The sequence below is a fragment of the Nymphaea colorata genome, chromosome 8 (assembly GCF_008831285.2).
Source record: "Nymphaea colorata isolate Beijing-Zhang1983 chromosome 8, ASM883128v2, whole genome shotgun sequence".
Taxonomy (NCBI): domain Eukaryota; kingdom Viridiplantae; phylum Streptophyta; class Magnoliopsida; order Nymphaeales; family Nymphaeaceae; genus Nymphaea; species Nymphaea colorata.
Genome location: NC_045145.1, coordinates 3792317 through 3812103, shown reverse-complemented (window position 1 = coordinate 3812103; position 19787 = coordinate 3792317). Strand labels below are relative to the sequence as shown.

Below are 19787 nucleotides of genomic sequence, written 5' to 3'. Positions count from 1 at the left end.
GCCGGCCCGGGTTCCCCTTTTTCGGGGCCCGGGCATGAGTGGAGCCAGTATCGAGTACCCAGCAATGGCCCTGTCCGGTGCCCAGGCTTAAGTACATATGAGAATGAAGTTAACGACCGACCTTTAAATAGCCTTCAAATATGATTTTTCTTTATTCATATTCAAATCCAAATATGTGAATATAAAAAAAAACGGATATGGTTAAAAGGGTATTTTCAATTAGAATATGATCAATTTACATTCTATGTCACCAGAGTAGGGTGCAGGTGCCGGAGCTGGAGCGGTACATCCCAAAAAATTTAGGTGCGACGGTGCGAAGAGGGTATTTTATTATTATTATTTTTTAATTTATTATATATATAACAGAATACGTATGTATATATTATTATTACAATTTAGTTATTAATGTATATAACACACTTGAATAATTGTATTGCATAGAAAAATATCAAAACAACATATATTATATAAGTAATTTAGTAATATGACATTTTAATTGGGCTCGGGTGTGAGTTGGAGCAGCACCCATGTTCGGTGGTGCGCACCCGACTCGATGCGACTTGGGTGCGACAGTAAAATAGAAGAGTCTGGTGACTTAGTTTACATCCCTAGCTATTCTTGCACCCAACAAAGTATGTCTGGACTATAGGGCAGGGGAGTGACCTTGAGCTCTGGGTGCGCAACAAAACTTCTCGACCAGAGGTGGTATACCCTAAGTAAGATATAAAATTCAAAAGGTGAAAGTTGTTCCGATCCATGGTAATCCTATTTGCACGTGAAAATTTAGAATAGCAAATTTCCCATTGCAACAAGTGGATACTAGAAAAAAGATTTGAAGAGGCAGGAGCAAGGAAGATGTAAAATTTATCATGGTATTAATGAATGTGAAGTTAGACATAACCCTACCAAGGTTTGTTTATACATAAACATCCAGTCAGATTCAGATCCGGATTCAGGTCAGATTTAGTTTTAAACAAATATCTTATATCTAGTGCCCTTACATTTTGAAAGTCAGTTGGATTCGGTTTAAATTTTAGATTTGGATTTGGATTTGGATTTGAATTCAAATATCAGATTCATATTGAGAAATCAAATTTCAAAGTTGGATTGAGATATGCTTCTTCATTCACATTTGAATTTAAATTCTAATCCAAATACGTGAACACCCTGAAAGCAGATACAATTAATAACATTTGATTACAATCCAATCAGTCTCTGATCATTCATCTAGTTAGCATTAGTGTGCGAATTACCTTTTTCTCATTTGTATTTAGAACATAAATCGTAGACATGAAGAGGCAAAAGTATCCATGTTCTCGTACCTCTATGAAAATTATTCTTGCAAATGTGTCTGGTCGAACAAAAAATATTGCCCATATAGATTTTCATATGTTTTCATAAATGGTAGTTAAGTTCACAATTATTAAAACCCATTCATATATTATTCAACAATTTGCCTTATCCAACCTTTTTCATATACAATTACACATGGTTTTTTGGTGATCTATGGTCAACTGGACCTTTTTTTGCTATTAAACAAACAAAAATGGCCAATTGCTATGCGGTAGAACACTTAAGGTGGAGCTAGGGTTGTGTCGGTTTGTGTAGGGGTTGATGCCCATGAAAGTTGAACCAAGGACTGGCTACCTACCAGTCACTGGTCCGACCAGCTATTATTAGAGGAACTCCATATAAGCTGGCGTGGCCCACTCCAGCAAAATTTTTTTTATTTATTTTTCATATTTTTACATAGATTTCTTACAATTATTTATTTATTTATATAGATTATGCACCTTCAAAAATGAGAATTTCTATAAGAGTGCCCCATAGCCAAAAAATTGTGGATCCACCACTGATTGAATATTTCTTATTATGAAAATTTGAAATCAGCCGGCTACCTACCTCTGTATCTGGATGGTTGTGTGTGTGTGTGTGTTCTTTTTTTAAATTTTGTGTATTGAAAACTGCTGCAAAAATACATTCCATCACTAATATGTGTGGTCAAACAACCGATTGTCGTTGTTAATGCACATTTTAAGATGGTTTTTAGTTACACAAAACAGAAAAACACCATCCAACCATAAAGGTAACTAGCCATTTTTGATTCCTCCTTGTATTATATATATTCAATTGTTTATAGTCAAAACGGCGGAAAACATAGAAAATTTAAAATTTCTACATACATCCAAATCTTAAACAGCAATGTACCGTCTGGTTTTTCCTTTTTCTTCAAGTTCTTTCGAAAGAAAAAGAGTCCCACATTTGTCATTGTGCTTCTTGGCTTTTAAAGCTGTGGTTAATTCTTAGATTGCAAACCAAGCAGAGTAACAATAAGTACTGTCAAGTAAAGGAAAAGCAGGGAGCCAAGATCCCCATATTATAAAAAAGAGATGGTTAGGCTTTTGGCAGGTAAAAGCCAACTCACTAGAGGGTCACATGCCCTTTCACATATAAAATTCAAGTCCCATGTTCCCTGTTTGCTGTGCTCACAACCCAATTATTGCCCTCCAAAGCTTATTTCCACAAACTTCAAATTCTCACTGATCCCTATGCATTTAGCAAAAGAAAGGCAGGCAACAAGGGGGCAGTGGATCAATTACTTTACTCTCATGTGTGTTGCTTCACTTGCATTCATGGAAGCACAGAAAGAGAGACTTGTATTTACCACACTCTGACTTTCAAAGAACCAGACAAGGTCATCTATTCTGCAAGGAGCAGCTTCAAGTACACTTTACTGAGAAAAAAGGAAGTTGCCCCCACAAGAGCCCTTTTGCTTCATCAGCATGATGGGGCAGAATTCTTAAGCAACAATCTAACTTTAGGCTAAAAAAACTGGCTCCAGATTAGCTGCTTTTTGGGGAGTTTTGGACTGAGATGATCCCTCACATGACTGGAAGAAACAAGGAGATCAAGCAAGCCTAGACACAACCTGGCAGTCCAGAATATCAGGAATCTGTAGAAAGAGACGCTGTCGAGTGTTTCTTTCTCAGTGGAGTACTAGAGAGAGAGAGAGAGAGAGAGATTCCATCTGCTTATATTTTCATTTTTTAAATGGGACTGTCGGAGAGATGAAGATCCTCAGAAGCATCAGAAACGGTGTTAAACTAAAGGTATGGAGAGTGAGTTATTAATCTAATTAAGAAAAAAAGAGTCCCACTTAATTTTTCCCAAGTTGGTAGTGAAGACGAGCAACAATCAGAAAAAAATTAATGTTTCAAGCCAATAATAAAATGCGCGCAGTTGTAAGTTGTAACATTTACCAAACAAAGAATGACAAGGATCCTTGCATGAATTGCATACCATTCAGCTCTAATACTGCAAAAACAGAGGGCCTGTGATCTCAATATACGACTGGTAGGGCTTCGACGTGTTACATTTCCTGCAGAAGTAGGGAAGCTAAGTAGCAGAGATCATATGGTCTTGGTTTAGTTCCGCCAAGAAACAAGCAGTTGGGTATCTGGCCTCTGCATCCCACTGTTTCAAGGATGCTCTTCGGGTAGTACTGGTCTTGAACATGAGGACAAAGCTCTAAATAAACAGTAAAGTACAATTAACAATAATCAGCTATTATTGACACAATTAAAAAGAATCATCCATTATCGAGCATGAAAAAGATATCCACGTGTATGCCACATGTCTCCCCTTCAGAAGCACAAGCCTTAAAATTATCAAGAAGGCCCATGATGATGAGCACTTCCTTGAACCTGGCAATGGCTAAACGCAGTAACACTGTGCCAAGAAATTTATAGTTTATGGTGTTACATTCCAGACCATAAAAAATATATCAAGAAAAAGCAATTCTACTATGCCTCTTTGCAGTACGATTTGGGGAAACTATCATTTACAGTGGCAACCAGTACCATCTTGATCTTCCAAAACATTCTTACTGCAACAACTTACTGGGGAAAAACACAGATGAATTCTCTACTATGAAGGATGCTGCACATTGATGAAGAGTTCCTAAAAACGTCCTGTACTGTAGGGAAGAGAATTCCTAAGACATTCTAAAAATTAGTCGACTACAGATAGCCACTGAGACAAGCCAAACATTAGCCAGATAACATTCATTTGAAAGAAGATACATTATATGATAATGGTCACCACTCGCCACAGACTAAGAAATTTAACAGAAATAACAGATATCAGCTACACAATTTGAATCAGTGGCTGCTTGCTTGCAGTAAATGAGCTTCATTAACAATTCAAATAACAATGTAACATCTCTCTCACCTTAGCACGTTATTCGCAATCGAAATTCTTAAGAGTACTGACAGTATAAAAAGAAGAGTGAAAAAGAGAGAAACAGGTACTGAACGTATACAAGAAAAGAGGAAGGAGAAACAGAGGACCGCTGCCAGGCGCTTGATGAGGAGATCTCACCCTGTTACCTTTCCGGCATAGCAATTCAAGAAAAAATGAATTAGAAAAGAGGAAAACGAAGAAAAGAACCATGAAGCATATTTACACTCTTGTTTCCTATCGAAACTCCGCTATTGTCTGCATCAAACTCCGTTCATAAGACCCAGGTAGATGAAGAACGGAATAGGCATGGGGGAAAAAAATAACGCCAAATGAGCCTTCAACTTGCATCATTTCCTGCCAACTAAAACAAAATTAATTCGCTTCATCTCGATTTCCGTCAAGTTTGAGTCTAAACTTGCAGGCATGGTGGTGGAAGAGGCCGTATACGATGTAGATCAGCACGCTTTCTGCTGACGATAGAATTCTCTGCAGCAAGTTGGGCTTCCTCCTTCTTTTCGATCACATTACGCTTCTGATCATCACTGCCCCACAAAGATTTAAATTCAGAATGACCATTGACTTCTTCATCATGAGGAGCAGGAAGGTTAAGATCGAGAAGATCTGCAATTACAGGCATCTGCTGTGGAATCCCGACTGGCCTACAAGCATTTTCTCTGAACTCAGCATCTCCATTTGGGAAAAGATGGGACCTCTTGTGTCCTCCTAATGCTTGCCCAGAAGCGAATACCTTCAAACACATTGGGCACTGATGCAATTTTGCCCTCTTCACCGATCCATTGTCCGCTTCATCATCGGCTTTCGCGTTCTCTATCAAGGGCTTCTTTTCTGCCATGGCTGTATCAACTTGGTCTGGAAGCAAGTCGTTGTTCTCAGCGCTACTGTTCTCACTGTAGTCGATCTTTGAGAAACAGCCTTTCACCTTCTTGTGACTTGCCCTGTGCCCCCCAAGTGCCTGGTACGAATGAAAAACCTTGTTGCAAGTAGTACACTCATATCTTGCTTGCTTGAACGGCTGCTTTCCCAAACTCGAGTCAGAGGAATCATGCCTCGTACTTTTGTGGGCAGTCCTTCCTTGTTCGCTAGCAAAGAAATTCAATCTACCATGTCTAAAAGAATCCCTCTCCAGTTCTGAATCCGAAAATTCAGACCCCAGTTCTTCACAATCATTGACCGGCTCTTTCTTGAATCCATTTAGAGAGACAGCATTGTTCCTGCGCTCATACGATCCGCTACGGACATCGGATTTAGCCTTTTTAGACACATTGAACGCATGTCTACTAGTACCATTCTCATCAACATCCAGCTGTGACTGGAAAAAATCATTCCTGTGCTTCTTCTGCGGACGAACATCGGCATCGACATGTTTCATGTTTTCTTCATCAGCTTCCTTCTTAAAGCCTGATCTAAGCTCCCGTGACGCAGAAGCATCATCAGAAGAGTCCAGTAAGTTCTCTCGCGAAGTATCGTTCCAAACATCCCTAGACAACATCATCAAAGAAATAGCTACATCTTCCTGCTCTTGCTCAATATCACAAGAAGAATTCACGCCGGAAAAACCAGAGACGGACGAAGATGCAGTTTGCCTAGAGATTCTCTTCGATCGCCTCCTCTTCAGTCCACATTCGTTATCGGAATGACCGTCCACAACGTTCATCTGCTTCTGCTCTTCCACACACGGCCCCTCGACGAAGCTCTGTTGTGAACTCTTCCCTCTGGAATGGCTCCTCATATGACCAAACAGTGCCCTCAACGAAGGGAACCACTTACCGCAATCTTTACAAATTCTGCTGTCTTTAGCAGCTAAACGAACCGAATCGGAGAACCTCCATGACTTCTTGGGGTTCTCCCTCAATCCATACGCACCCTGCTTGTGACTCTCAGAACCACCCGCTTCCTCGTCCCCTCCATTACCAACCTTCCCCATCGGGCACCCCTCATCTGCATCAGTCGATGGCATCGTCATGTGAGACCTCATGTGCCCACCAAGCGCCCTCCCACACATGAACTTCTTCTTGCAGTACTTGCAAGAATGCCTGTACTCTCGCTTATCCTCCATCCCAGAACCACTCAGAATTCGCCACCCCCAGAAACAGACAAGAAGTCTAGCCAACCGGTACCGAATTAAGAGAAAATTCTCAACTTGGTTGGATCCCTCAGTTCGAAATAAGAAACGAAAAAAGCCCCAAATGAAGTATGGAGTTTGCAGAGGCACCAAGCTTCAGTTTCCGAGAAAGAACAAGATCCAAGAACAAGATCACTCGCTTCCTGCAAATGGGTAGTCGGAATTCCGAATCAGAAGACTGATCGAAGCAAAACCTTCTATTGGACAGAGCAAATGACAACAGAAGAAACAAATCAAAATCACTAAAAAGATGTTACAGAAGAAACCAACTTCTCAACAAGCAGGAACAAGATCCTAACAGCTGAAAACTGCTAAATTGCACAACCCCGATTCATCTTTTCCTGGTGCAAGGAGATCAAATTCAATGATGGAGGTAGCAGAGAAACGAGTAAAAGCTCCCTCCCTCATTCTCTCCCCTTCTCTCTGCGGAAGGAGAAGAAGAAGCAGGGCTGCCGAAGAAAAATACCATGCATGGAAGCAAAGATAAAAGAAAAAAAGGAAAGCAAAGATAGGAAGCGGAGCACGTGTAGAGGAGTGAGATGCGTACGCCACCTCATCCAACGGCCTTGCTTTGTAGGATCTTCCACTTAGCATCCCTATGTGGGGAATGGACCAAACCGTCCGCTAACTATTCCTTCCCTTTTGTCCTTCTCTTTCTCCCCCTCCTCCTCCTCATCATCGGAAGCCAACACCCCCCGACTGCAAGGGTTCGAACCTCCGCTACCGTTATTCTTTTGGACTTTTCTTGTGGCCACCCTCCTCTCCCTCTCTCCGTCCCCTTCCCCCTCTCTTCATTTATCTTCAATTTCTTCCCACACCAATGAAATGTTTGTATCATGAGTCCGTTTTCACAGAAAAAATTCATGGGAAAGGAAATCTCAGGAATTTGATGATTCGATCGCCAATTACTTTCTGTATATGCCAACAAACAAAAACTCTGTTTCTCTATCAAGAGGAATTAAGTTTAAGAGTTTCGTGTTAAATGGAAATCGAGGGTTCAAATTTCGAAACTACTCGATCTTTATATACCAACAAACAGAAACTCTATTTCTTCTGCATCAAGAGGAATTGAGCTTAACATTTTCATGTTAAAAGGAAGTTGGGAGTTCGAATTACTTGATCTTTATATGCCAACTAACAAAAACTCTACTTCCCTGTCGAGAGAAATTAGACTTAAGCATTTCTTGTTAAAAGGAAGTCGAGAGCTAAAATTTCAAAACTACTCTCTCTTTATGTACCAACGAACAGAAACACTGTTTCTTCTGCATCAAGAGGAAGCGCGCTTAAGATTTTCATGTTAAAAGCAAGTGGGGTGTTCGAATTACTTGATCTTTATATGCCAACAAACCAAAAACTCTGTTTCTCTATCTCTATCAAGAGGAATCGTGCTTAAGAGTTTCATGTTAATTAAAAGGAAGTTGGGGGTTCGAACTTTTTTCGAACACTCACCGCATATCTCGGCATAGAACTTAGCAGAGGTCAGCCTAACCTCAGCTTACCCCATAAAAAGAAGCGCCTTCTTTAGATTACGTAACTCGCCAACCATTGCCATTTATTTATCATGTTCGTTGCCTTGTTGTTACTGATCTTCATTATTTCATTTGGGTGGTCCTCTTCTTCTTCCTCAAGGAAAGTGTTCATGTGCAGGTTAAGTGGAGCAGACAATTATCCACAGTAGTACATCAAGCTGATTCACGGACCGTATCGGTTTGATTTTTAATTCGTTAGATATCGATTGACGAATTCAAATGGTCGATTAGTTTATTAGAGAGTAAGCATTATTATATGCAAAGTAGCAACAATTCAATATATTGTTAGACCTAATGGTGTACTAGTGGTCAAATATATATATGTATGGTTAAGTTGGCGTCTGCAAACTGGTAAGTGAGGATGTCTCTGTTTGTTTCCATGATTTGTTGAGCTTCTAGCAATCAATGCATATATATATATATATATATATATATATATATATATATATATATATATATATATATATATATATATATATATAATCTGATGTTAAAAATAGGAAAGTGTTGATACAAACGTTTGGTTTATATTAACTTTTTACGTTTGGTCAGATTCAACAGTACACAGTTTTTTACTGTTCAGTTACATTTTGACCAGGTTTTTTGAAACTGATTTCACTTATAATAAACTCGAAAGGCTCGCAAGTCTGAAAGAGGGGTGAAAATTTAATGCCTCTCAGTATTTCATAGATTCAAACCAATGTAGAACGATCGACCGTAAATCCTCATAAAATCTTTGTTGCGTCTGGATCGCGAGGTTTCTCTTGCGAAACTAATGAATTCCCTCATAAGGATATGTTTCAAAATTAAAGATTAAAGGACCTGTGAAAATTCGACATACAAATTGAAACTTATGAGACAACAAATATTAAATCATATTTTATTTTGTAATGTTTGATCAATACAGTACATTTTTGAGATTCTTTTAGAATTCTGTTATTTTATACATCCCAACTGCACGTATCAAGTTGGTTTCATCAGAATTACAATAATTTCAGGTGGCAAAAAAAATAATGACAACTAAGAATTCATATTTAGTGACCATTATGACAAGTTTTAAATATTTAGTGATCCGGTAACATCCATGATAATTTCAATTTCTCACTACTAGCAAGCCTACCACACAAGGGCATAGGCAATTTCTTTCATATTTATAAAATTTATATGTAAATTTTATAAATTCTAGTTTAATCTATATAAAAAAATATGAAAAATTATATTTTGGTCTTTGTTAAAAAATTTGAAAGTATAGTTTCGGTCCCTGCAACTAAAAATTTGCTAACGAAAGAATTCCTCGCTCTGCTGCCAACTAGGTGAGCCAGAGATGAAAAGAGACTAAAAATTGAAAGCTAAATTAAGGTGTTTGCATGGAGTTGGAGCAGTGAACCTGAGACTTCAAAATGTGCAAGGTTCTGCTTAAGAGTGTTTCACGAGCCCAGTTAGACTGTTACCCTGGGCCAGCTTGAGCTCAAAACTTAAGAGTTGAGCTCCGCTTCACTTAGCTCGAGACTCATGAAGCTTAAAGCAAAGAACTGTTCTAAATAAACACCCAGTATATGAATAATACATTTTCTAAGGAAAAACAGTTAATGTGGAAGGTTAATTTTCTAAATATGTGATTAAACAAGCTAATTAATGGCCTATGCAAGCTGAGTCCTCATTTTTTGCTCTAATTCAATTTATGCAACACTTGCCTTTCAACTCATTTGCATGACTAGACTTTAAAAACTACTTTTGTTAATTTCGGCAACACCCAGAGCCAATGCCTTCGCCCTCCCTTTATCCCTTTAGGTATCAGGCTCAAGGTGATACTTCTCTATATGCTTTAATGCGTATATCAGCAGGGGCAGAGCCATAATTTTTTCATGAAGCATGCCAAATTAAAGTTTTTAGATTTTGATTAGGGCTGAAATATCATTTTTCAAAATTTTTATACAAAACAAGTGAAATTTTTTAAAATTTACATGTAATTTTTAAAAGAACTTTTTTGAGGTGGGGAGGCCCAAGCGGGCCCTACATTGGCTCAGCCCCCCTGTACATCAGTGTTCTCTTTCCTTTTACAGCACAGAGAGTTGAACATAGAAACTGCCTACCAACCAGTGTCCGTTGTGCCGACTCCCTTAGTTAGGACTAATTTTTTGTTAATTAAGATAATGGTGTTGGTATTTTCTTAAAAACAAAATGAACATTCTCTTGAACGCTTGAATATGGAAGAACTGCGACTTGTTCAACCGTAAGGCCCTTCATTTCCATTGTTACGTGTTTGAATCCATGTGTGGGATAACTTTTTCTAGTTACCAAACAACCTTTGCCATTCCACTTCCGTTAAATTGTTTCCATCGCCCGATCGATCAGTTTCAAGGGTGGAGTACGTACACTGCACAACTCTGATGCGCCACCATTCTCTGCATATAATATTCCTTGATTATTTAAATAAGAAGTAGTTGTTCCTGTCGCATTGATTATTTTAAAACCATGCCTGACCTCATTATGATTCTAAGCGCAAGAGATTCCTAAATCCAAATAGTAAATGGCTCATTTTATAATATATGAGAGGCCAATCTAATTTAAAGGTAAGATAGAAGCGTTCGTTTGGCTTTGTCATTTTATTTAATGACACTTGAGATCATATCCTTAAGAACTTGACCAATATATATATATATATATATATATATATATATATATATATATATATATATATATATATATATGTATAATAATGTATTAGAAGATATGCTACCTCTCATTATATGTATGCCTTTTAGATGGCATGGTTAAAAGTTAAAAATTTGTCACTAAAAAAACAGCCACTATATTGACATTAGCAAAAGTTTATGGTGTGACTACTTTTATGATGTTTTTAGCAATTTTTTTCTTCTTAACAATAATTTTTTAAATTTTAGTCACCCAGCAGTATTCAACAACGTTAACTTTTCTTATGTACATATAATTTATGAATTTCTTTGTTCAGGTCTAGATGGAGGAATCTTCTACCTCTTATAGCATATCTTCTAATATATATATATATATATATATATATATATATATATATAGAGAGAGAGAGAGAGAGAGAAAACCAGTTACAAGGTTGAATTTGCCCTTTTATTAGCATTTAAATGGAGCTTTTAAGAAGCAAGCTCACGCGGACGCCATTGCAAGGAGTTGGTGATATCATGCTTGCATTTCCTTGCACTTACGGCTTGGAAATGGACAAGGCAACCTGGTTCTTTCCGGTTACCAAAATTGGACATGCACCGGCAGCCTACCAGTCTACCTAACACCTTCCTTCAAAGGGCAATCATGTCCAATGTTGTTAATAATGATTCCGGAGGCCAATCGTTGGCTTGTATGATGTTTCTGCTTACCAGGTTGGCGTGACATCTTTAGATACATTATTATTGTTGTTGTTGGTGTGGTGTTTAAGCCCGGGCATCGGGTTGACCCGTTGCTCTTTTTTTTGAGCTCAAGCCTAGGTTTGATTCTGAGTCGAGCCGGGTACTGGGTACCCACCGGCAGCCCGGCCTGGTGCCCAGGCTTAGTGGTGTTGCCGTTTGTTGATTTTTTCCAGTGAACCAAAGGGAATTTCAAGTCCAAAACTACAAGGAAAGGTGAGTGGTTCTACGATACACCTTTCAACCTACATGTAACACTATTTTTAGTTTAACATCTATATGTATCAAAATAAAAACACATTGTCAGCCCACAAGTTATGCTACACCTTCTGAAGACAGATGGTCCATGATTAAATTAAGCTGTGAGTAAAACCCTAGGATTTCAATCATTACGGACATCAAATCGATGTAGCTTTCATTGTCATTGAGAAGATGGGTTGACATGATGTGAAATTGGCTGATCACAAAGCTGCCATCAGCTAAACCCCAAAGGGTTTAAAAATTAGAAATTAGATCAAATATCCCAAATTATAATATTTTTTAAAATAAACAGAAAATATATAAAAAACCAAAAAAATAAGCAAAATTATGATCAATATATGGCAGCTCCTGCTGGTAACCAATCACATCAAGTTGCCACCTAGTTCATGCAGGCCATTTTTTCCTCCAGTGGTGGTTCTAACATAATTGGTTTATAGTCATGGTTCAGATCTCATTGGTACAAGCTAAAAGTTCAAATGTTAGTGGTCATTTGGATTTGGAGCAAGAACACTTCGTGAATGTTTCATGAGTTTATTCCAAATTTCAAAACAGATTTATAAAACAATAATATTTCATGAACGTACTCTAATGTTTTTGAGACGGGTTTATAAAACACTTACGAAATATTTTCAATGCCAAACAACCCCTAAGAGATCATTTGACAACAATCTTTATTTTATAATCTTTGAGACATATTCATAAGACACTTACGTGTTCCATAAATACACCTCAATCAATCTTTATATCATAATCTTTAAGACAGATTCATAAAACACTTACGAAGTATTCCCAATGTCAAACAACCCCTAAGAGATCATTTGACAGCAGACACACATTATAGATATTTCATGAACCTATCCTAAAATTAGGGCAAATTCATGGAGCATCAAAACAATTGTTTCATGAATACATCTCAATCTTTAGGTCAGATTTATACAATGCTTATAAATTGTTTTTACTGCCAAACAACACTCTCAAGGATCCTAAAAAAAAAAAACACTAAGAGAGTTTTATTATTAAGCATGAGATGATTCCATTACGGATTTTCCATCGATCCAAAAAGAAAAGTTGAAGTTCTACATCAATTGAGGAGCAAATGGTTGCTGTTCAAGTAAACACACCAACACCAACTCATTTAATAGTCAGATTAAACAGATCAATGCACACCAACAATAGCATTTTAGATGAAGAAGGGCATTTTCCCTCCAAAATGTTGCTTTGAGGGTGTTTGGGTGCATTCTAAATGTGATTTTAAGAAACATGGTTTCTTAAAAACACATTCTTTTAACATAAGGTTGTGTTTGATAGCCTTGGATTTAAAAAATTCAACGCTGCATAAAAAAGGTATGTTTTGAGAGATCTCATTTAAACTGAGGTATATATATATATATATATATATATATATATATTATATTGGGGGTGGTGAACCATGGATCTGAACTCCTCATATCACGGTGGACCTAAGTGAAACAAACACAACCTAAGTGAAAAAAAATGGTGTTTTTTGACAAATCTGTCACGCCCATTTTTTCAAAAACTCATTAAAGAAAAAGCTTTTGCAAATCCAGGATTTAGGAAAATTGACATTTTCAAGGTGTTATCCAAACGCTAACTAAAAATTGGAATCTGATTATTAATAAACCTGGTTTACTTGGCATTAAATTCTTGGTTGCCATGTCCAAATCTGGATGCAAGACAGCAGTACCTGCTTCTTTTTTTTCTTCTGAAAAATGAGGCAACTGGATCTGATCATCGTCCAGATCAAGAATAGATCTGACGCAAAATACTGGTCCAAATCCTGATCACCGTTCGAAGTATTCACAATTTAAATGAATGCACATTAAGACGCTGAATTTGCAAACTATCCCAACCCCGTATCTATAATATTCGGATCCAAAACCGACACAAAAGGGATCGATGGGACCCAGATCTATATTGGAAGGCAATAACGAGAGATGCAATAGGAAAACAAAAAGTCTTTTGGCATGTGAGAAAAATATTCTACCTTATCTTGATCCAAATCTAAACTAGATCCACTAAAACCATGAACTGGAGGGCATCAAATTAACAACATTTCGAAAACCCAAATCAGATTACACCACATTTTTTACGAAATAAAATTAATAGTTAGATAAGCTAGCTGTTTTTCAAGCACAATAAGCTCAGTTGCAAAATCATTATCTTATGTTTATTTCACTGCAGATCTCAGATCCAAAGTGATTCGAGATCTCGATGGATTTAAGGTCCGACCTCCCCTCCATCTGACCTTAAATCCATGGTTTTTAATATATAGCATAGATTTAATCCATGCTACTGAGATCCTAGTTTGTTAAAATTGACCATCTCCCAAAGCACACCTTTTAATGCAGTCTCAAATTTAAGATCTAAGGCTATCAAATGCAACCTAAGGTGTTCTATGCAAGTCACCAGCTTCAAAATCCAACCTCTGCTTTGTAGAATACTTTCAAGATATAATTCTTAAAGGTTAATAGATAAATTATGAGATTTAGTCCATTAAATTCTTGTTAACTTGTCACTTGATATTCCTATCTCATTGAAATTTCATTGCCAACATATAAATACAACAAACAGGCCTAAATCCGAGATGCTTTACTTCACGAGCCAAATAAGTACCAGCTTACTCAAATTCAAGAGCTGGCCCAACAAAAAGCACTTTGGCTTTTATAAAATATAAGTATATTATCAGAATGGCAAGATGTCACAAGACAAAAAAAAAATATATGCAAAAGAAATGGGAAGAGAAAGAGAGATGGGGGAGAAGAGAGAGAAACAAGAACCGGTTCACTTAACCTCCATATAAGCACTCATAATCCCAAAACATTCCACAGTCAAGATAACACCTTCTAAGGTTTGAATTGAGGACCTAGTTATAGCATGCCACCCAACCCAATTGGTTGCGCTACCTATCACTTGGCAGAAAAAGAGAGAGAAAGTGTGTGTGTATGTGTATGCAGCAAAATGAAGGTACCAAAAGTGAGATCACTTTGTGAGTGCTCGGGGCCGAGCATCAAATAAGGGTGGAGCATGGAAAAAGGCGGAATCTAGTACTCAAACCAAGTAGTCAAGTACCTTTCTCCTTTTTGTAAGAACACTGTGCAATAGTAGGCCCTATAGCCCTTGGCCGGGTCCATACGCATAGTTGGAGGAGAAGGTGCACCGAGTGGCTAAGCTACATGTGGGCCTATGTAGGCAGTAAATAGAAAATGGACTTAGGCCCCCAGTCCAGCCATAGGAGCTGCCCCAACTGGACTCAGGAGTGCCTTTGTCTCACAAAAGCATTATAGATCATCAGGCCGAGTGCACCCATTTAGATAGCATATATGGTCTGTTGTAGGGGCGGAGCCAAGTGAGGGTGGGCAGGAGCCATTATCTGCGCTCAAATTTTGGAAAGTTAAAATTTTATATGCATAATTATAAAAAATTTTCATTTGGCATCGGGCTGAGCGGGGCCAGGCTGGCTCGGTTCGGAGTTGGGCCCGGGATCCAATTTGGTGGCCTGGTTCAGCTTAGGCTAGGTTTAATTTAAGAAAATAAATAAAATAAATAAATAAATATATATATATATATAATAAAAAAATAAAAAACTTATCGGGCCCGGAACTGGCCTGAAAGCCCGACAGGCCCGCAGCCCGACGCTCACCCTTATGGACACGCCCCTGGCATGATACTTACCTTCCAAACAAAGAGTTTGGAAATTCATGGATTCTGAGTTAACCCCAAGGGGGGCAAAGAAAACAGGTCAAAAAACTCAAGCCACAGTCATACCAGCAGAGAAAAAAGAGGGTTCATGAACTTGGTGTCTAAAAGAATGCTGCTGGTGTTCTTCGGTCTTGTTGTTTTTGGATTCACTATATTTGAATCTGGATCTGGATATGATCTCGTTGTAGTTACCTGAAAAATAGAGGCATTGTTGGAATGAAGTTGGCTATATATATATCCAAACCAATTTGTGGGGTTTTTTCATCTTTCTAGGAGATGGAAGAGAATATGATTCATGGCAACCATTCATCTCTTCACATATCCATTACTTGTGAACTAAGTCACACGGGTACGCGCACGTGACCTGTCCAAGAACTCGTATCTGTGGGTACGGCGACACAGGTATGTGGGTAATGACTATATTCTAAAACTTAAAAACTTAATACTTAAATTTTGATTTTTCCTTTTTCTTGGTTTTCCATCTGTCTAGAGTTTATATTTTTCTCTGATTTTTCTTTAATTTTGAGAATAATTTGTGGATTATAATATATGTAATAGATGCATTTATACTGTACTCATACTTGCCTCGCTATACTCATACCCGTATCTACGTGACTGTCATTTAAGAATGTGATACTTGTAAATGTACCAAATTTATGAAATGTCACTAAGTCCGAATGCACACATAAGATCAAAACTGTATGCACTCTATAAATACATATATATAGCCACAATCATTCTTTGACAGAAGACTTGTCAGATTGTAGCTCTCTCTGAACGAAAATGGGAAGTTTTCTGAGATCGAGTTCCACAATGTTGCTTAGTGTTTATTATATTTCATTTGCTTCACATCTTCTCTCATTTTCATGCCAAAAGTGAGCTTATCGATGTGACTTTTAGTAATCTGCTTGGGCTTCCTCGTGATATTATAATTTACCTTTTATACCTCTTTTTTCCTCTCTCTCTCTCTCTCTCTCTCTCTCTCTCTCTCTATATATATATATATATATATATATATATATATATATATATATATATATATATATATAGCCATTATTAGACAGAAGACTTGTCAGATTGCCACTCACTCTAACGGAAATGGGATGTTTTCTGAGATCGAGTTTCACATTGTCGCTTAGTATTTATTTTATTTCATTTGTTTTACATCTTCCCTCATTTTGATCCCAAAAAAAGTGTGCCTATCGATGTGATCTCTCGTTGCCTGCTTGGCTCCTTCGTGAGATCATATTTCTCCTTCAATACCTCTTTTTCCTCTCTCTCTCTCTCTCTCTCTCTATATATATATATATATATATACACACACACACAACCATTCTTTGATAGAAGACTTGCCAGATTGCCACTCACTCTGAACGTAAATGGGAAGTTTTCTAAGATTGAGTTCCACATTGTCGCTTAGTGTTTATTTTATATATATATATATATATATATATATATATATATATATATATAGAGAGAGAGAGAGAGAGAGAGAGAGGGAGGGAGAGGAAAAAAGAGATAAAAAGTAAAATATGATATGATATCACGAAGGAGTCCAAGCAAGTAACGAGAAGTATAAGCTCACTTTTAGCATGAAAATGAGGGAAGATGTGAAGCAAATGAAATATAATAAACACTAAGCGACAGTGTGGAACTCGATTTCAGAAAACTTCCCCTTTCCATTTAGAGAGAGTGACAATCTGGCAAGTCTTCTTTCAAAAAATGGTTGTGGCTATATATATATGTATATAGAGAGAGAGGGAGAGAGGAAAAAAGAAGTATAAAAAGTAAAATATGATATCACGAAAGAGCCCAAGCAGTGAACGAAAAGTCACATCGATAGGATGTAAATCAAGTGAAATAAAATAAGCACTAAGCGACAATGTGACACTCGATCTCAGAAAACATCCCATTCCGTTTTTGAGTGAGCGGCAATCTGACAAGTCTTCTATCCAAAAATGGCTATGGCTAGGTATATATATAGGGAGAGAGAGAGAGAGAGAGAGAGGAAAAAAGTGGTATGAAAAGAGAAATATGATCTCACGAAGGAGCCCAAACAGGTAACGAGAAGTCAGACACACTTTTGGCAAAGTATAGCGGTGGCAAAGTGGTGTTGGAGTGAGATTTGAATTTCTTTCTTTTAAGATTCAGAAATTATGCAATAACAACAGCGATCTAGCAGCCAAAGTGGCTGAATGGCGATGATAGTGCATATTGGTCATGGGGGCATTGTCAGCAAAATCAACAAAGGTAAATACACTCGAAGAAGTTGAATGCGCTGATCTCTAGAAGCCTAAGCCGGCAAGCTGCTTATATATATCACTTGTCTCGTACACACAGCCCAATGCAATGCATCCAATTATGTGATTCCTATTTTGTGGAATCCACATTATATATATATAGCACTGGATTCCTCCAATGGCCTCGCTATATATAGAAAATGTGGATTCCTTTAATCTATCACAAATACCGATATATATATATATGATTTTAGTTTTTCAAATGACTAACCTTTTAATCAAAGTCGTATAATTTATTATGATGGAAAAAATTGAGTATTAATTCCTACTTTTTTTTATATATTTTTTTTCTTAACCATGACGACCTTTGTTAGATGACTAGCTATAGTTACCATTCACTCACTCACTAAAAGAATCCAGGTATATATAGATATATATATATATCTTATGTAGATGGATTGCTAAAAAAATATATATATAAAAAAATGGGAACTAATACTCAATTTTTAGTCTTTGTTTTTTCTTTAACCGTCCATCATAATAAATTATATGACTTTAATTAAAAGGTTAATCATTTGAAAAACTAGAATCACCAAATGTATATATATATATATATATATATATATATAGAGAGAGAGAGAGAGAGAGAGATTGTGACTGGGCAAATGCTTTCGTTAAATGTTTAATTTTTATTTATCCTTTTCGATTTTGAATTTGTTCATTTTTATTTATTAGTTTAAAATTTAGAGTAGTAGCACTCCTTGGCCAAAACTTTTTTTTGGGCCACCATTGCCTTTGTGTGCCTCTCTCTCTCTATCTCTCTCTCTAACCTTGGAAGAGACACTTTGCCTCAATTTGCGCAAAGGAATTGATGCCCATAAGAATTAAACGGGAATGTTGTGTCCTAATAGTGAACAATGCTTCCAACAGGGGTAGAGACATAATTTTTTTTTTTAATGAAGAACACTAATTCATCACATTCTTAAAACGTAATTGGTGTATAAATAATTAAATAGTCATTAAAGTTGTCAATAGATCAGATTTGAATAGAATGTACACTTTACCACATCCATTTTTTCCAACATATAAAGATTTATACCATATTTGGATAAAAAATATGAACTCATAAATTTGCATATGATCCGAATCTAAATCACATTTTTAAACTGAACCGAAACCACATTATCTACAAGATATTTAGTTAAAATTATACATAATCTAAGACTGAATACGGAACCCAATCCAGATAATATTCATTTAAACCTGAATATAAATCCAATCATATGTCATTTTTTATATTTGAATCTGGATTCTTCATCGAATATAAAAAAAATTATATATTCAATGCTTTTATGTGGTTCAATTGTATGTCATATTTAAGTAAAACTTGTCGACATTCCTACTTCAATGCTAAGTTTAGGCATCAGGCCGATACCCGACTTACTCGTGCCAAAAAAAAGAGCATTGCATCGGACCGACCTGGGTGGGTCCAACTAATCTGGGTTGATTCCATAAAATTTGTTGAATATTGTTTTTATTGATTTTTATGTATAATTGTAATATTTTATTACGATTAATTATATATATATATATATAAATTTTAATAAGGTCGCAAACTCAAGCTTGAAGAGTCAACCAGTTGTCCAGGCCCCACGATTTGGCAGAACGCAAACACGGTGCTTTTTAGGAGGTTTGTTTCGCTGGCGGTTCATTCCGTTCATCCGCACGTCTCCTCCTTTCCACGGACACGGATCGTCCTGTTTGGACCGAGGACAACGGTTGTTCTTGAGACATCAGGAACAGCGTCCCCCAAACGAAAATCAAACAGGCCCACGCTTTCTTGCGTAGCGACCTGTTTGATTGACGCGGGGATGCGTTTGGTCTTCAGTTCTCAAAAATAAAAAAAAAGTTTTGATAAGAGGTCTCTTTAACCGAGGGAATGGATGTCAGAGATGGCTTTGAGACTCCAAGATAGAAGAAAGTTCAAAAACAAATAGGAGAAGGAACGAAGTGTGTCAGGACTGGGAATAATTAAGAAAAGGCCAAACTGGGATCCGACTCTTTTCTGTGCCGTCAATGTCAGCGATGGCTGCCAACTTCTCAAAGACAAAGAACAGTAACTCATGCAAACATTTGCGATAAGGAGCTCAATATTTAGCATAATACCAAATATGTGCCTAGAACTTTTAAAGTTTCTTTTATGATGAATTATTGAACTTTTGTCAACATCTACCAAACAGAAGGAGATATCTCGAAAAGG

At 37.1% G+C, this 19787-nt stretch overlaps 1 protein-coding gene across 2 annotated transcripts; it reads right to left on the bottom strand.

The window, feature by feature from the left end:
* Nucleotides 1-4175: 4175 nt before the first annotated feature.
* LOC116258461 (uncharacterized) lies at nt 4176-7070 on the bottom strand. 2 transcript variants are annotated; one of them, XM_031635625.2, is made up of 2 exons: nt 6938-7070; nt 4176-6528 (listed from the first exon to the last, which is right to left on the bottom strand). In XM_031635625.2, exon 2 carries the CDS (start codon nt 6317-6319, stop codon nt 4652-4654), a length of 1668 nt encoding a protein of 555 aa, XP_031491485.1. In that variant the 5' UTR covers nt 6320-6528; nt 6938-7070; the 3' UTR covers nt 4176-4651. The 2 variants fall into 2 exon arrangements, with proteins under 2 accessions (XP_031491485.1, XP_049934946.1); XM_050078989.1 differs by lacking the exon at nt 6938-7070 and adding an exon at nt 6656-6911.
* Nucleotides 7071-19787: the final 12717 nt, after the last annotated feature.